This window comes from Lolium rigidum, chromosome 2 (assembly GCF_022539505.1).
Source record: "Lolium rigidum isolate FL_2022 chromosome 2, APGP_CSIRO_Lrig_0.1, whole genome shotgun sequence".
In the NCBI taxonomy this organism is placed as follows: Eukaryota; Viridiplantae; Streptophyta; class Magnoliopsida; order Poales; family Poaceae; genus Lolium; species Lolium rigidum.
In genome coordinates this window covers 214138430-214156101 of record NC_061509.1, presented here as the reverse complement: position 1 = coordinate 214156101, position 17672 = coordinate 214138430, and the positions used below count along the sequence as shown (strand labels likewise).

The window sequence follows — 17672 nt, the reverse complement described above, 5'->3', positions numbered from 1 at the left end:
TGTGTGCTAGTTCTTGAATGCTACAACCATATATGACACTTGTTGCAACAATACATCTGTGAACAGCATGTTTCAAATTTAATTGAACAACAATAACACAAAATGGGTTTGTTTTGGGTCTGCAATATATATTCATTTATGTTTTGCAGTGTATACATAGAGAAACAACTAGGCAACAAATGGCACCAAATTTATGCCGTCAAACTAGCCATTCAACAGCACGAAGACGAAACAAATCTTACAATCGATTCGAGCATACCCAGTGAGACTAGGGACGCGGTTGAAGAATGTTGTGCAGTGATCTCTCTCGGCGCCGAAGAGGAAGATAGCGCGCTGGGACAGTTAACCTCAGTGTGACATGGTGGCTACTTGATTCCATCCCGTCTGCCAGGACAAGGAGCTCTCAGCTGACAACCCATGGACATGCCCAGGTGACCGCGTCCTCTTTGATGCATCGTTTTTCTGGGGCCTTGTTGGCCAAAAGCGCATTTTCAGGGCACGTGGTAACTATGGAGCAGTCAACTGGTTCTTTCTCATCGGCGCAGCACACCCTGTCATCGTGTACATCTTCCACAGGATATTCCCCAGTCAGAAGTGGATACTAGTGATAAACCTACCAGTGCTCATCGGCGCTACAGCGAACATGCCGCCAGCGACATCCGTAAACTACAACGTATGGCTGATTATTGGTACCATTTTGAACTTCTTCGTGTTCCGGTACCATAAGAAATGGTGGCAGAGGTACAACTACGGCCTCTCAGCCACGCTCGATGCAGGTATCAGTTTCATGGTGGTGCTGCTGTACTTCACACTGACCATGGAGAACCGGTCAGTCAACTGGTGGGGCACGGCCGGCGAGCACTGTCCTCTGGCCACATGCCCCACCGCTAAAGGGATAGACTCGAGTCTACATCCAGCTGAAACTAGGGTGTGCCCTGTGTTCTAAGCTAAATCTGTTTCATACCTCAAGGTACAGCTGCAAGATTAGCCATGATTCATTCCGCTTGTGTTAGTGTCATATATCATAGATTTCTATTGTACAGATCCTCCTATGTGTAAAGGTTATATGTCAAATTTACAGTTAGCCGAGCAAAGGCAAAAACTATCAAGCAGCAGTGGTGTGATATATCAGTCACTTGGGTATTAGTATTACAAATGTGCGCTAGCTCCTGAATGCTACAACTATGACACTTGTTGCGACAATACCTCTGTGAACAGCTCATGCCAAATTTAATTGAACAACAATAGTAACACAAACTGTTCATCATCAACATCCAGTGATAAATGATAAGTGGTTTCTTTTGGGTCTGCAACATATATTTATTCATGTTCTGCAGTGTATACATAGATAGCGAAACAACTAGGGAACAGATGGCTCCGAATTCATGCCGTCAAACTAGCCATCCAATTCAACAGCACGAAGACGAACAGAATCTTACAATCGATTCGAGCATACCCGCTAAGATTAGGGGGCTACTCTCTCGCTCTACGGGAGGCGGCCGCGGTTGAGGATGCCGAGGGTGTGGCGCGCGGCGTCGAGGAGGTCCCGGATGTTGTGCAGCGACCTCTCCTCGGCGCCGAAGATGAAGATGGCGCGGCACTCCGCCTTCTTAGCCAGCCGCGCCGCGTGGCCCAGCGGCAGCGCCGGCGAGTTGAGCGCCCGCAGGATCTGCCGGTACATCGACAGCACCACCGGCCGGTTCCGCGCCAGGTCCTCCGCCGTCGCCCAGATCAGCCCGCCGCCGGCCTTCGCCATCCTCCACCACCTCGCCAGCCACACCGCCGTATCGGTCTGGGAGGAGAGACACGCTCGCCGTCGTGGACTCGCGGTTGGGTGCTGGAGGCGGAAGGGAGAAAGCAGAACAGAACAGAGGCTACTCCTGCAGTGCTGCTCGGCACATCGATGGGCCTACTGGGCATCAGGAGTAAGATACTGGGCTTTTCCGGGCCAAGAGCCAGCCCACAGAAGATGGGTCGTCTTATTTTTGTCTGACCTGTTATGCACTTCTGCTCCAGGAGGAATCTCGGATAGAAATGGAGTTCTAGGGTTTTAGACGGGTCGGAGCTGAAGACGCGTGCCTCGCCCCGTTGCGGATGACGATGCCTCTCGAAGGAGGCGCGGTCGAGCATGTGCGGTCGACGGCTGCTAACGATCCGGTGCGCGAGCTCCCGGATGCCGTCGTCCTTGCCGGTGGGCTCTGCAGAGATGGCGCCACCGGCGCCATGCACGCCGCCTGCGGGAAGTAGAGTGGGACACGCGGTGGGTCGCCGCGGGCGCGCTGGCGGTAGCCGTACTACTGCAACGTGGCGTCGACGTCGTGGCCGTGACAGGCACGGCGGCCGACGTTGTTGAAGCAGCCGCTCAGGCGGCTGGCCACCCACGCGACCTCGATGGCGCGGTCCTCTTCGAAGCGCCGTGGCCACTACGGGCTGTTGACCGCGTTCGTCGGTAGGTTCCTCTCCACCGGCGTCATACGGTTCGGCCGCTCGTTGATGAGGGTGCGCATCTCTGGTCCTACCGGTGGCGGCGGTGGCACTGCAAAGCCGGTGTTGGAGACATGCCACCCGTGCGGCAGCTTGTACTGTACTGGCACGGGGATGTGTTGCCAGTACAGTATATCCGCCTTGTCGTAGGTCAGTTGCAGCGAGCGGAGTGTGCCGCCGTCACTGGGCTCGTCGTTGTGCGCCATCGCGTTGGTGGGGTGCGTGGGGGAGGTGGGTGTCTGCGAGAATGGTGGTGGCGGCGGCTAGGGTTGGTAGACGGGGAAGAAGAGAAGTGCGGGGGAGGTGGTTGTAAGGGCAGCGACGTACGCGCATTGAAGGCGCATGTGTTGGTGGGCGGACGCCGCATGGCCAGTCGCGTCCCTCGTCGCCGCTTCGGTTTCCGCGCGAGAGGCCATTAACACCGACGACCAATCTTCCCGCGTCATTTCCGATGCAAACCGCCGCGTCCTCTCACTGCCAAGGCGCCTCCACCCGCGAAAACCGTCGTGCCGCGAGGCGCCGGCGCGTCCGATTCGTGCCCTTCGCGAAGAGGCAAGCACGGGGTTTTCGGCAATTCTATTGGCTTGAAAACTAGCCGGCACCTTTCAGGACGCGCCGGTGTAAGTCCATTTTCGATGCAGAGCTGCTATTAGGGGCACCGGTGAAGATGCTCTTAGCTGTTGCGGCCATGCTTGACGATACATTCACTTGTATTAGGACAAAAGGGCAGAGGCCTGGGTGCTCCCTTGTTGAAAAAATGAATGGAAGGCAGCAACCAGCAAATGATCTTTTTCTCGAATGCTACAACTTTGATATTTTTTGCAACAATACATGTTAGAACGGTACTTCTCACTTTGGATTGAAGAACAACAACACAAACTCCTTCGCAAATAAAAAAACAGCACAAATTGTTCTTTGCGTTTGTACTGTGTTTCTCAAAAAAAAAAACAACATTCAGTGATAGCGAAGTTAAACACGCAATTTGAAATAGTGTGATTTCAAAAATTAAATATAGATGCTGGAGGTGAAAGCGTTGAGAGGCCTGAGACACCAAAATGGCTGACTGGGTTTTGAGGGCCCAAGATACGGCCCACGGAAGATGGCCTCTCCTGGCACCGCACGTGGACGTCGCCACCCTCCAAGTTTCCGCATTACCACCCATTCTCCGGCGAAACCGGCGGCAAAAGGCGCTCAACGGAACCCGTCGTCCTTTCCCTTCCCCGGACCCCAGTTCGAGTTCGTGATCGGAGTTCGGGGCCGTTTGGATCGTATCCGTGGAGGTGAGAGCCAGGTCCTCTTCTCCCACGCTCTTCATTCTTTGTTCGTGGAGTAATGTGAGCATCTGAGATTCGGAATATCCTTCTCCTCTGTCATCTCTTTCTATTTAGGAAATCTTATTTTATTGGTCGCACGATCACGCATCATGTTTGTTGTCTGCCGAGCTGTTCTTGCCATGTGAGGAAATAGGGAAAATGATGATGGAAATTCCCCTTTGCGGAGGATGCATTAGTACCTAAGCATTTCAGATTTCCTACCAAATGCATGTATTATTTGTTGTTTCGCATGATGCATTATGGCCTTAACTGCTATAATAGTGCTCTATTCATGAATCATTCTTTTGTCTTGTAAGTTATGAAGAGAAAGAATTCTCCCGGTTAATTTCTTGAAATTTGTTAAGTTTTGAGGTATTGACGGGTTTTTTACTCTGGTGAAAGCTCTTTATTTTGTGAGAAATTAGTCATCAGAATCATTTTATCACGTGAATCAGGATCATTTACATTGGTTCAAATCATTGAAGTTCTTAATAAATCAGGAAAAATAGCCATATACTCCGCATATGACAGTGATGCTTTGACATACTTCGGATTTCAGAGTAATGGCAAAGAGCACAACTGAACTCTCTGCATGAAATGGACCTAACTCTGGAGACAGAAGTTTGTTGCCTAATGCATTGTCTTTTAAGTTCTAACCTCATTTATGTTCTCCCCTCTTTCCGTGCTTCATGCAGTTTTCTAGTATTTTAAGCATCATGAAACATTTTGTGCTTCCATTTTGCTATGATATAAGACCTTTTACTCCGTATTGGCATATGCTCAACTGAACATGTATCATATTTTTAGGTTCTGTTTGTTCAGATGGCCCAAGTTAAGAACTGACTGTTGTGCTCGTTTCCTGTAGTGTTTATAAATTTGGTTGAAATCTTAAAGACATCATTATATAAATTATACTGAACTGTATGATAACTGAAGTGTGGATATTCCCAGATGTTATCTTCCACTACGTATTTATCTTTCATGAAATTAATTTTTCAATTGTGTCTAGAAAGCTCCAAATGATAACTCGCTATTTGGTCTTTGTTTAGTTATTGTGGAAAGTATACAGTACACTGTTCTGTCTTGCTAGCTCAGGCAGTTAAAACTGGGAAATTATGCTGATTAATGATTCCATTCTGGTCATTCCATTTTTCAAGGAAAGCATGGCTAGCACAGTAAAAGTCCACAATGTCTCACTTCAAGCTTCAGAACGAGATATCAAGGAGTTCTTTTCCTTTTCCGGTGACATCGTACATGTTGAAATGCAAGGGTTAGTGCCACATATTCCATGATAATTGATACAGCTGTTATCTTTAGACTTATTACATAATATGTGTTATGTTAACTTAGCAATGCTTTGCAGTGCCGACGAGCGGTCTCAGTTTGCCTACATCACCTTCAAAAGTGACCAAGAAGCTGAGAGGGCTATGCTTCTGACAGTATGAGTTCTTACCTGCCAGCACAACCTTTGCAACTATTTAAGTAATAACGGCAGACTCATGACATAATCAAGTTCACTGTGATACAAAATTCACCGCTTGAAGTCTTCCTGGGGTTCACTTTATTAATTATTTTGGATTGGGAAAAGGGAATGGGCTCAAATTTGCTCCTTAGGAATGCTCTTTATGCTTCCGTTTATAACTTTGGATCTACAACTCTATAGAACACCCTGCTAATATATGTTATGTGCCATTTTAGTGTGTACACAGTGTTACCATCACATGTTTGAATTCCTTTTCGTCATGTTCCTATATTCATTGGTAATAGTGTACAATTACACCCTTGGCTATGTGATTTGTTTGTGCAGGGTGCGACTATAGTGGACATGGCTATCATCATCACCCCAGCCACTAATTACCAGCTACCAGCAGCTGTTTTAGCTGATTTAGAGGTGGGATCATGCAAACTTTACATCTATGATTTGTAAATTGTTTTAGTTTCACCTCAATAAAAATTGTAGCAGTAGTTTCAGAACTCCTGATACTGTTTTTGCACTGTCAGTCTAAAACTCCTAGGGCAATAGAATCTGCTCTTCATAAGGCAGAGGATGTTGTTGGTTCCATGTTGGCCATGGGATTTATTCTTGGCAAGGACGCCCTAGAAAAGGCAAAGACTTTTGATGAGACACATCAGCTCACATCGACGGCAACTGCTAAAGTGTCTTCCATTGACAAGAGTCTGGGCCTAAGCGAGAAGATCAGCACCGGCACCTTAGTGGTAAATGAGAAAATGAAGGAAATGGATGAGAAGTACCAGGTTGCGGAGAAGACCAAGTCAGCATTGGTAGCTGCAGAACAGACCGTCTCTACTGCTAGTTCGGCGATCATGAGTAACAGATATATCCTTACAGGGACAGCATGGGTAACTGGTGCCTACAACAAGGTTGCAACATCTGCCACCGAAACCTACAAGGAAAAGATGATGGCCGATCAGGATGCTGAACTCTCGAAGAATCATTTACATGAAAGCTCTGAAGAGGCTGGACAATGCCAGGAAGGTGATCCAGCCAAGACCCGCGCTCTAGAAAGCACTGAAACGGGACAAATGGCTGATCAGGAGGGTGAATGTCCAAAGACCAGCATGCCAGAAGATCCTGATATGGGTAAAGGGGAACTGAAAAATCAGAATGGTGAAACCGAAAAGGCCCAAGCGCAAGGAAAGACTGAAACGTGTGGCGAGGAGCATAAGCACCAGGAGGTTGAATTACCTAAGGCCAACACTCCTGAAAGTGTTCTGATGGCTGAGCAAACTGAGCAGGAGCACAAGCACCCAGACACTGGAGTTGCAATCACCCATAATCATGGCAGCCCTGTAACTATACCTGTCTGCGTGGCCACTGATGACGGCAAGTCTAGCAGTTCTCCAAAGAAGCCTGAGGCTTCCCAGGGATTCATCTGATGATTTGTTTGATAGTGTGTTTGCGTATAGTGATGTGGGATGCCGATGATAGTTTGATTCAGCTCGTACTGTTGAATTTGTCATTGTTGTCTCTGGTAGTATTTTCGTGCAGCTACAACTGAAATTTCTTGTCTTGTATAGTTTGTTTTGTCGATCTACACTTGTTTTATCTGTCGAAGGGAAGTGGTGCCAGGAGTTGTATTATCTGTACAAATTAACCACGGTACCTGTTTGTTTTCTAGATTCCGGCAGTATGATATATTTGCATTTGTCTTTTCTAGAATCTCCCTCCAATGGCATTCTGCATCCAGATTCTGGTTGTTCTAAAACACTGTTACTATGTGAATATGGATCATCGAGGTTATGCACTGTGCCGCTAGATGAAGCGTGGATAATCTTAATTTGTTGGGCCATCATTATCCATTACACAGGACCACACATTGCAACTGGGGTTGCTTAATTGCACCTATTCCACCAAGGTTCACATCAAATGATCAACACATTGCATAAGCAGAGATCATTCAGTGAAGCTATGATTCTATTTTCGTTTCAACAAGTAACTCCAACGATCAAGAATGCTGGTACGGTGGTACCGAAGCAGGCACGCAATCATACAATTCCAGATCTCATTACTGATGCGCAGGTACAAATACAATATAGGCCGCTGAATGTTTGAGCGGCAGGTAAAATTATACTGCCGGACTGAAACCGGCAAAGAACAGCAAAACTTAAGGAGGCGATAGTTTGATGTGAGAGAAGCCTATTAAAGCATCTTCAGCCTCCGGTTGCCCGCCTTCCCTCCGCCGCCGCCGCCGCCGCCGCTGCTGGCGCCACCGCCAAAGCTCGACATATCTGAAAAGTCAAAGGGAAACAGTCGTCGTCAGAAGGGAAATCAACATCTGCATCCAGATCTGCGCAGGCAGAGGCGTGGTAGGGACGCTTACCGGAGGCGGAGGGGATGTGGGAGCAGAGGAAGAGGAGGAGGAAGCAGAGGAAGGTGAGCAGCGGGATGAGGTGGATGGAGCGCTCGGCGCGGCCGCCGGCCGCCTTCTCGGTCTTCCCCTCCGCGGACGCCTCGGGCACCCACAGCGGGATCGCCTCCGTGGCGTCGCTGCCGTCGCCGGCGCCGCCGCCGTCGTGCTGCTGCTGCTGCTTGGGCGCCGGCGAGAGGTTGAGCTGCCTCTGCATTTTCGGACGGCGGGGCGCGAGGTGCGAGCGAGGTGGTGCGAAGCTTTCGCGTTTGGTCTGCGGCTTGGGTCGGGGCGGTTGACGGTGGGAGAGGGCGCTTAAATGCGGGGAGAAAGGAAGCAACGGCAGCGGGTGGCTGGTCCGTCCGGTTTAATCTGGTTTGGTTTGAGTTGCACGCCAAGGAAAAGGTCGGAACAAATATCTGCGCTTGCGCTGCGGTGTGCGTGCCTAATAACTCGGACGTCGGACCGGACGGACGGCAGAGCTGGTGGAAAATACTGAGCCGCCGACGGGAGGTTTTAGCATATAACACCAGATGTTGGTGCTCCTTTTGCACAGAACCACAACATTAGCTTCTTGTTGCAAAAAACACCAACATTTAGGTTAATTATTTGCACAGAACACAAAATGTGTAAGTAGCTTGTTCGGCAAATAATTAGCTCGCCGGGCCCACTGTTAGGACATACGTGGCAGCCACTATGGTCGAACGAACCAATTCGACAAACAGAGCCTCGTTGTATTGGTAGATTGCAGCGGCGGTGGTTGCTGCATGCCGACGACTAGGAGGAGAGAAAGGTGACAAAGCTGAATTGCGGTGAACTACGGCATGGCAATGGACGGAGACCACAGCCTGGCTGAATAGATCAAGTGGATGAGGACAAGGGCTGGCCAATATAGAGGAGAGTGCCAAGTCTGGCCATCGATTGACTCTCAGTGATTCGTGTGTTTTTGTGTGTTGTGTACGTCAAATGCTTGTACGGGGTGCGGTGCTTCCCTCCGACTCTTTTGCATTGGTTGCAAACAAGGCTTAAAATAGTGCGCATGTGCAGTAGACTCGTGGTCTTGAGTCCCAGCAAAGTATATTACCCTCATCAAGGACATGTACGATATTGTTGTGACAAGTGTTCGGACAACAGATGGTGATACCGATGACTTCCCGATTAAAATAGGACTACACCAGGGGTCGGCTTTGAGCCCTTATCCATTTGATTTGGTTACGAGATCTTATGGGTTTCACCTCTAGCCTACCCAACTTATTTGGGAATAAAGGTTCGCTCACCTCGCGCAGAGGATGGAGATGGAGACTGGCTAGGCGACGCAAGCGCAGCGGAGCTGCACCTAGATGTGTCGCCTCACGGCTCGGCTCGCGGTTAGGTTGGGAGCGCACCTCAGGTGGGATGGTAGAGACATGTGCGGTTCCTCGCCGGCAAGTAGCCGTGGCTGGCTAGGGCCAGGTGCAGCAGGGGTCACGCAGGTGACCAAGGCAGAAGAGCTATGCTAGTAGGCGACAGGGCTGGATGTGAATGGCAGAGGCGGCGGGGCTCGGCGGTAAGTCATACCACGTCTGCTGACAGTAGGCCCAACGATCTAATTATTCATTAAAGTTGCTAACTATGGGTGTTTGTGCTCCATGCAAATAATTAACTCAAATATTGGTGTTCCTTGCAACAAAAAGTTTGGGTTGTGGTTTGGTGCAAAAAGGGCACAAACAAGTGGTGTTACATGCTAAAACCTCCGCCGACGGTGGGTGGACACCCACATCGAGATTTGCAGCAGGCGCCGACGGTCAACTTCTGGGTTCTCGTCGGTGTCACAAATGAATTGGCACACGCAGCCACGCGGTTTCATGTGCACACCTGCCTACCTCCCGCCGGCAGCATCCGATGTGTGTTTGACCTACCAATTGGTAGTAGATGAATCATTTCGATTATTGATGACCTTTTCTCTCAACATTTTATTAAAGCCATGTGTTGATCTTTTCTCAGAGACGTTAAGAGCTTTTGTCAGAATCGATCAACAATTATAGTAATTAAACAATCAAACTAATCAGGGCGAGGGTACTGAAATAAACCAACAACAATGCTCCGGTCACGAGCTTCAGGCGGCGGCGGTGCCCAAGCGCGGTGGTAGTTGGGTAGACGCGGCGGCGGCCAAGCAGGCCCACGACACGGCGGCGGCGATGCCCAGGCGCGGTGGCAGGTGGGCAGACGAGGTGGCGGCCAAGCACGGCCATGGCGCGGCGGCAGCCAAGCACGGCCAGACACGACGGCGGCCAAGCACAGGGCACATGCTTGGCTTGGGGAGATTTTTATCACTTTTGATTTTTTCATATATTTAGGTTTTTTTTAATTATGCTGACATGTGAGGCCCAGTTCTTTGGAAGAAAAGTTTGCCACGTCAGCCTTACATGTGGGCTTGGCCTGTCAGAAATCGTGTCAATTCACGCTCAGATATGGTTTAGTGCTATTCGAGAAAACCTCGTCAAAATCTGGTAGTTTTTTGCGCCCGAAACACAAAGTGGTACCAAAATGAAGATTTAGCTGGGAATGTGGTGGTTTTATACTAACAACTCGGTGAACCTTAGATCGCTGAAGGAAGCATGACTAGGGCCGCACCATAAATGTTCATTTGTGCTTCCCTCCATCTCCTCGTCCTCGTGCAAGAACAGGTTCCTCTCCTCCCGATATCGGGACTTAAGACATATGTACATGGTGCAACGAAACAATCTCTCGCTACCGCATAAACATAGCAATCAAATCAATTTTTTTTTGTTGGTAAATTGTTTGTTGAGAAAAAAAGGCAACACAAAATTATGATAAAACAAGAGTTTACATCAAAGTCATTGAAGCCAATTTTCACCTTCGGCGGGACTTTTAGTTGACAGAGCAGCTTCGAGACAGGGTGAATACAGGACCGCCTGCTCTGTCCCGATGTGCGCCGTAGCTTCTCTGCAGGCAGTTTTTCATGCTTAGTAGCCACGTACGTAGCAGTAAAAAAAAAAAAAACTAACGGCCAGGTCTTGGATACAAAAGTGTGAGGTTCTATGCTTTCTAGCCCCATTTCACAAAATTTGGCGTCCCCTATCTCTTTATAGGAATCAGATAGGAATGCTCATTCGTGAATCGTGAGTAGCATTTCATGCGAATTTGAGACTCCGCAATTTGACCGAACCTTATCCCCTCCCGCGTCGATCCCGCGAGCGACCGGGGGGAAACCCTAGCCGCCGAGGAGCCCGCACCCTCCGCCTCCACCCCCCTCCTCTCCGCCGCCGGGGCGCGCTGACGGGTGAAGCCCGGTCGGCGTCGGCGGCGGCGGGGCTTCCTCTCCCCTCGCTCGGCAGGGACGGCGCGGGCTGGCGCGGTCGAGCGGCGGCGTCGGGCTGGCGTGGGGCGCGGCGGTGTGGTGGAGAGCACGGGCGGCGGCGTCGTCGTGCTGGGCGGCTGCGTGGAGGGCTTCGCGGCGGAGGGCCTGGGGTGGTGGCGGCGGTTGCTGCCCTGCTCCAAACCCTGCAGGCGGAGGTTGCTGGTGGGGAACAGGAGGTTCTCCTCGTGGCGGGCGGCGGCGGGCATTGAGGCTGAGCAGGGATGTCCGGCGGGCGCGCCTGCTGGCGGCTACGACGCGCGTGCGCTGCACGGCCGGATGCTTGGAGGTCAGGTGAACCTCTGGTATTCTTCTGGTTGCCGGCGGCGGGTGGCCAGACCGCCCTCTCCAGCTCCGGCGCGTCGTTGATGCGAGCAGTCATCCCTGAGGGCGGCGGCAACTTTCAATTCTTTGAGCACATTGGCGGGGCGGTTGCAGGTTTGCCGAGGTGCTGCTGTCCGGACGAAAGTCCTACTCCTGTCGGAGTCGACGCCGGTGACACCCACGGGTGCCGCAACTTTCTTGAAGGCGGTGTTTCGGGGACTTCTAGTTCTTCCTTGGTCAGGCTCTGCATTTCTCCGGGGGGAAACTGTAAGAGCAAGATCTATATCCCTCGTTTTGTGTGTTTGATAACAACACTCGAACAATTCTAACCGTGCACAAAGTTTGTCATTGATAGGTTTGCAAGGTGTACGGGGCCCTCGCCGGACACACTATGATCAGAAGACCGAAGCGTAGTTCTTAGGCTTTCTGGTTTTGTGTGTGTGTCGTGAGGTAACATGGTAGGAGAGGAAAAGAGGAAAAAAGCTGTTTTAGCCATAGCGGTACTACCGGTACCAGGAGCGGTAGTACCGCTACCCCTACTGGTACCACCCTGAGATACCGCTCTGAGGATTGCACGCGAGATTGTCCCACAGAACAGGTTACGGTACCTTGAGCGGTAGTACCGCTTGCAAGCGGTAGTACCGCCCACGGTACCGCTCAAGTACCGTAACACGTTACGGCAGTAACGCCCTGGTACCGCTCTGGTACCGCTTTGAGTCCAGTAAGGTTTGGACCCTATTGCGGTACCTCGAGCGGTACCACGAGCGGTAGTACCGCTATGTGTCCACATGGACAAGTTCTGTGGGGATTCGAACTCAGAGCGGTAGTACCGCTTTCCAGAAGCGGTAGTACCGCTTAGGCAAAAACAGCACATAACGGTTGGATTTGGAGGGACCTATAAAAAGGCCCCTTCTTCTCCAGCCCGAATTTAGCTCTTCTCTCTCTCCTCCATTGTTGCTGAGCTCAAATTGAGGGGATCTCCCTCCCTACCCAATCAATCTTGCTCATACTTTGAGGAGTGGTGGAGGAGACCCCGATCTATCGTTCTACCGAGAGAAATTTCACCAATTCGTGGTAGTCCTTAGTGGATCTTGGTGGTAGGGTTCCTATTGTGGGACATTGGAGAAAGTGCATCCATGGAGGCTAGCTTGGTGTTGTACTAGCCCCATGGGTTGTTGGGAGCCTCCTTGTGGTGTGGAGCTCGCCCCAACCTTGTGAAGGAATCACCGCCTCGACCGGTGCCTTAGTGGAGAAGGGGGAGCACCTTCGTGGAGCTCTCTCGAGGAAGAAGGTGAGGCCTTCCTTCGTGGTGTGGCCGTCTAGTCTCTTGTGTGAGACTAGCACCTCCTCAACGCAGACGTACTTCCTATTGTGGAAGGAACTGCGGGAAACAAACCTCGCCTCATCTCCACGCCCTCCGGTTGTCCCGCTCCTTACTCTTATTATCTTGTGTGATTCCTTTGCTTGTTGTACTTGTCTAGGATCATTGTAGGATCACCACCATCGCTAAAGCTGTCACCTTTACCTTCTGTTGCACTAAAAATTGAAAAAGACTAAAACTTGTCGTAGCGCCATTCACCCCCCCTCTTGATCGCTACGATCCATTCAAGTGGTATCAGAGCGAGGTTTTCTTGCTCGGGCTTTACCGCCTAAGAAATGGCCGATCAAGAGGTGGTTGTGAATGGAGTCCTTTCCCGTGAGCAATCATCTCCATCATCAATTGCCGATAATACTCCGACTACTTTGGATGACCTCAAGAAATTGGAGTCATCCATTGTATCTCAATTGAAGGCTATGATGATGGAGTTGATGACTCCAAAATCAAATCCCATCATAGATACTAAGAGAGGTGTCGATGTTTCCCCACCACAAGTTAACACTTTTCCTTGTGTTGGAATTGTTGAGCGATCAACAAATCCACCTCGGGAAATGTATCTTGAGGACGTTGACACCTCATCAAAAGGGAAGGATGAATCTCCGGTTGCGGTACAATTAAGAGATATTCATGCGGTGTCTCCACCAAGTGATTATGCCGTAAATGTCCCAATACCCATGCCATGCATTTTGCCTCATGGTTCACCACCACTACTTGAATCTAATAGCTTTGGTGATTGGAAATTCTTAATGCATTTTCATGTGCGCAGTGCTTCTACCGAGCTTTGGTGTATCATTGAAGAGGGATATTCACCACAAGACCCAATGAACTTGACAAGAAGGGAAGTGGTGGACGACCAACTCAACGCCATTGCCATCAACATGATTCACTTGGCCATTACTCCCAAGGGACGCGCTCATATCCGCTCGCTCAAGACCGCCAAGGAAGCTTGGGATGAACTTGACACGCTCTTCCTCGGACATGGGGACATCCAAAGCTCTCGTTTTAATGAAGTGAACAACATGGCCATATCTAAGAAGAATGCGGAATACCGTGTTGCTCGCACCCACAATACCCGCAAGCTCAACCTTGCATTGAAGATGAAGGACTATGGAGCTAGTGAAAGCAATGTGGATCCCATTGAGTGGAGTCCGGATGATCTCAAGGCTGAATATCATGAACACATGGCTCTTGCCGTCAAGAGTTTTTGGAATGGGAACAAGAGACGAAGCTCAATACCATCTTGCTACAATTGTGGTGACAAAAGGCACCTTGTTGCGGAATGTATCTATGAGAGAAGGGACGAAAATGATGGAATGCTCGTTCGTAAGAGCGAGTTTAGATCTCTCTCCAAAGGGCTCTCCAAGCTTTCCTCCAACAACGACGACACCAAGATTTCCTCCACCGAGAAGCCTAAAACTAACATGCTAGGAGATGAAGACCATAGGGTGGAAAATGAAAGGCTTGAGAAGAAGAAGGAATTAGAGCATCACTCTCTCACCCAAGCCTATGAGGAAGAAGTGTGCATCCGTATGACTCTTGAAGCTAGTGCTCTTATTCGTGAAGACTTCAACAATTCTCTCATCTCCCAACTCATCAAGGACCGAGATTATGCTCTTGGTTGGATGGACAAGCTCAAGGCAAAGAAGTGTTATCTTGAAGAAAATCATGAATGGTCGCTTGAGGATGTTGCAACCTTTGCCAAGAAGAAAGAAGATGAAGGTCCTAGTTCGTGTTGTGACAAGCTCCTTGATGAAGTTTGCTTCTTGAGAAGACACAATGCAAAATTCTTGGAAGTCATCTCAACTCAAGAGAAGGCCTTGGATGAATATTATCGCTTGAGTAATGAGAAGGTGCAATGTTGTGATCATGAAGAAGATATTGCCACTCTAAAGAAACACAAGGCCAAGCTAGTTGAAGTGAATGACAGGCAAAATGAATCCTTGTTGGAGTGGATCCGTTTGAGCAAAAAAAATGTCACTTGTTGTAATCATGAGGATGAAATTGCGTATCTTAAGAGAAGCAAGGACAAACTTATGATGATCAAGCTTATGCAAGATGAAGCCATAGAAGAATACAAACGCTCAAGCAAGGATTACATTTGTCGTAATCATGAAGACGACATTGCCAATTTGGAGAGACACAAGCATTCACTCTTGAAAAGAAATTCTCTTCTTGAGGAAGCTCTATTGGATCGTGCAGATGAAGCTAACAACTTGAAGTCCGAGATTGAGAGTCTCCAAATCCAAATCCAATTCTTGGAAGGAGTCATTGAAGCCTATGAGGACTTATGCAATGAAGGAGAAGTGACAATCATGCCAAAGAGGATCGAGAGAGGAAGAAGGATCAATGAAGCGAAGAATATGAAGATAGGTGATACGTCTCCGACGTATCGATAATTTCTTATGTTCCATGCCACATTATTGATGATATCTACATGTTTTATACACATTATATGTTGTATTTATGCATTTTCTGGCACTAACCTATTAACGAGATGCCGAAGAGCCGCTTGTCGTTTTCTAGCTGTTTTTGGTTTCGTAAATCCTACAAAGGAAATATTCTCGGAATTGGACGAAATCAACGCCCAGGGGCCTATTTTGCCACGAAGCTTCCAGAAGACCGAAGAGAAAACGAAGTGGGGCCACGGGGCGCCGCCACACTAGGGCGGCGCGGCCCAGAAGGGGCCCGCGCGGCCCTGCTGTGTGGGGCCCCCGTGACCCCTCCGACTCCACCCTTCCGCCTACTTAAGGTCTTCGTCGCGAAACCCACAGTACCGAGAGCCACGATACGGAAAACCTTACTGTGACGCCGTCGCCGCCAATCCCATCTCGGGGGATTCTGGAGATCACCTCCGGCACCCTGCCGGAGAGGGGAATCATCTCCCGGAGGACTCTTCACCGCCATGGTCGCCTCCGGAGTGATGAGTGAGTAGTTCACCCCTGGACAATGGGTCCATAGCAGTAGCTAGATGGTTGTCTTCTCCTCATGTGCTTCATTGTCGGATCTTGTGAGCTGCCTAACATGATCAAGATCATCTATCTGTAATTCTATATGTTGTGTTTGTCGGGATCCGATGGATAGAGAATACTATGTTATGTTGATTATCAATCTATTACCTATGTGTTGTTTATGATCTTGCATGCTCTCCGTTATTAGTAGAGGCTCGGCCAAGTTTTTGCTCTTAACTCCAAGAGGGAGTATTTATGCTCGATAGTGGGTTCATGCCTCCATTAAATCCGGGACAGATGACGTGAAAGTTCTAAGGTTGTGGATGTGCTATTGCCACTAGGGATAAAACATTGATGCTATGTCCGAGGATGTAGTTAATGATTACATTACGCACCATACTTAATGCAATTGTCTCGTTGTTTTGCAACTTAATACCGGAAGGGGTTCGGATGATAACTCGAAGGTGGACTTTTTAGGCATAGATGCATGTCTGGATAGCGGTCTATGTACTTTGTCGTAATGCCCAATTAAATCTCACAATATTCATCATATCATGTATGTGCATTGTTATGCCCTCTCTATTTGTCAATTGCCCGACCGTAATTTGTTCACCCAACATGCTATTTATCTTATGGGAGAGACACCTCTAGTGAACTGTGGACCCCGGTCCATTCTTTTACATCGAATACAATCTGCAATACTTGTTCTACTGTTTTCTGCAAACAATCATCATCCACACTATACATCTAATCCTTTGTTACAGCAAGCCGGTGAGATTGACAACCTCACTGTTTCGTTGGGGCAAAGTACTTTGGTTGTGTTGTGCAGGTTCCACGTTGGCGCCGGAATCCCGGTGTTGCGCCGCACTACATCCCGCCGCCATCAACCTTCAACGTGCTTCTTGGCTCCTACTCGGTTCGATAACCTTGGTTTCTTACCGAGGGAAAACTTGCTGCCGTGCGCATCACACCTTCCTCTTGGGGTTCCCAACGGACGTGTAATCTACGCGCATCAAGACTGTTTTCTGGCGCCGTTGCCGGGGAGATCAAGACACGCTGCAAGGGGAGTCTCCACAATCCAATCTCTTTACTTTGTTTTTGTCTTGCTTTATTTTATTTACTACTTTGTTTGCTGCATTATATCAAAACACAAAAAAATTAGTTGCTAGTTTTACTTTATTTACCTGTCTTGCACTCTATATCAAAAACACAAAAAAATTAGTTACTTGCATTTACTTTACTTGCTTCATCATGTTTCCTCCTAAGTTTATTCTTAAAGATGTACCTGGTAGGGCGAGGGTCTATCCTCGGGAAAGATAACATAGAATTTTTTTCACTCATATCGAGTACGGCTGAAGATTTTGAAGATAGACACTTGGTAGAACTTGCTCCTACTTATGAAATTGCTCGTTGCTTCTTTAGTACACGCGTTAGAAGCTAGATTTGTTAATCTCAATCCTGTAATTCAACATATGTTTCTTACACTTAGTGATATGGAAGAAGGAGAAAACAAAGATTTTGTATTAGAAACCCTTCTTAAAGAATTTGGGGGAATAGCAAGAGAAGCTAGAAAGGTCTTTACTAAATATAATATGCTTGGCTCTGAAGGAGATATGCCCTAGAGGCAATAATAAAGTGGTTATTATTTATATCTTTATGTTTATGATAAATGTTTATATATCATGCTATAATTGTATTAACCGAAACATTAGTACATGTGTGATATGTAGACAACAAGAAGTCCCTAGTATGCCTCTTAAACTAGCTTGTTGATTAATGGATGATTAGTTTCATAATCATGAACATTGGATGTTATTAATAACAAGGTTATATCATTATATGAATGATGTAATGGACACACCCAATTAAGCGTAGCATAAAATCTCGTCATTAAGTTATTTGCTATAAGCTTTCGATACATAGTTACCTAGTCCTTATGACCATGAGATCATGTAAATCACTTATACCGGAAAGGTACTTTGATTACATCAAACGCCA

General features: G+C 48.4%; 3 protein-coding genes and 1 pseudogene across 3 annotated transcripts; 2 read left to right on the top strand and 2 right to left on the bottom strand.

The window, feature by feature from the left end:
• Positions 1-102: 102 nt before the first annotated feature.
• LOC124690544 lies at positions 103-946 on the top strand (annotated as a pseudogene).
• A 349-nt stretch (positions 947-1295) lies between these two features.
• LOC124688101 lies at positions 1296-1807 on the bottom strand. The gene has a single exon (XM_047221817.1). It carries the CDS (start codon positions 1754-1756, stop codon positions 1487-1489), a length of 270 nt encoding a protein of 89 aa, XP_047077773.1. The 5' UTR covers positions 1757-1807; the 3' UTR covers positions 1296-1486.
• Positions 1808-3659: 1852 nt separating this feature from the next.
• On the top strand, positions 3660-6695 carry LOC124688100 (binding partner of ACD11 1-like). Its single transcript, XM_047221816.1, has 5 exons — positions 3660-3764; positions 4955-5067; positions 5161-5236; positions 5605-5688; positions 5799-6695. Exons 2-5 carry the CDS (start codon positions 4961-4963, stop codon positions 6693-6695), a joined length of 1164 nt encoding a protein of 387 aa, XP_047077772.1. The 5' UTR covers positions 3660-3764; positions 4955-4960.
• Positions 6696-7304: 609 nt separating this feature from the next.
• Positions 7305-8016, bottom strand: LOC124688099. Its single transcript, XM_047221815.1, has 2 exons — positions 7640-8016; positions 7305-7547 (listed from the first exon to the last, which is right to left on the bottom strand). The coding sequence occupies exons 1-2, from the start codon at positions 7881-7883 to the stop codon at positions 7459-7461; spliced, it is 333 nt and encodes a 110-aa protein (XP_047077771.1). The 5' UTR covers positions 7884-8016; the 3' UTR covers positions 7305-7458.
• Between the last annotated feature and the right edge of the window lie 9656 nt (positions 8017-17672).

What these genes read in the sequence shown, in the direction of transcription:
- LOC124688099 (XM_047221815.1), bottom strand. Translation starts at nt 7,883, where the DNA reads ATGCAGAGGCAGCTCAACCTCTCGCCGGCGCCCAAGCAGCAGCAGCAG. An exon ending in CCACATCCCCTCCGCCTCCG is followed by an intron (nt 7,548 to 7,639) that starts GTAAGCGTCCCT and finishes TTGACTTTTCAG; the next exon opens with ATATGTCGAGCTTTGGCGGT.
- LOC124688100 (XM_047221816.1), top strand. Translation starts at nt 4,961, where the DNA reads ATGGCTAGCACAGTAAAAGTCCACAATGTCTCACTTCAAGCTTCAGAA. An exon ending in GTACATGTTGAAATGCAAGG is followed by an intron (nt 5,068 to 5,160) that starts GTTAGTGCCACA and finishes AATGCTTTGCAG; the next exon opens with TGCCGACGAGCGGTCTCAGT. An exon ending in CTGTTTTAGCTGATTTAGAG is followed by an intron (nt 5,689 to 5,798) that starts GTGGGATCATGC and finishes TTGCACTGTCAG; the next exon opens with TCTAAAACTCCTAGGGCAAT.
- LOC124688101 (XM_047221817.1), bottom strand. Translation starts at nt 1,756, where the DNA reads ATGGCGAAGGCCGGCGGCGGGCTGATCTGGGCGACGGCGGAGGACCTG.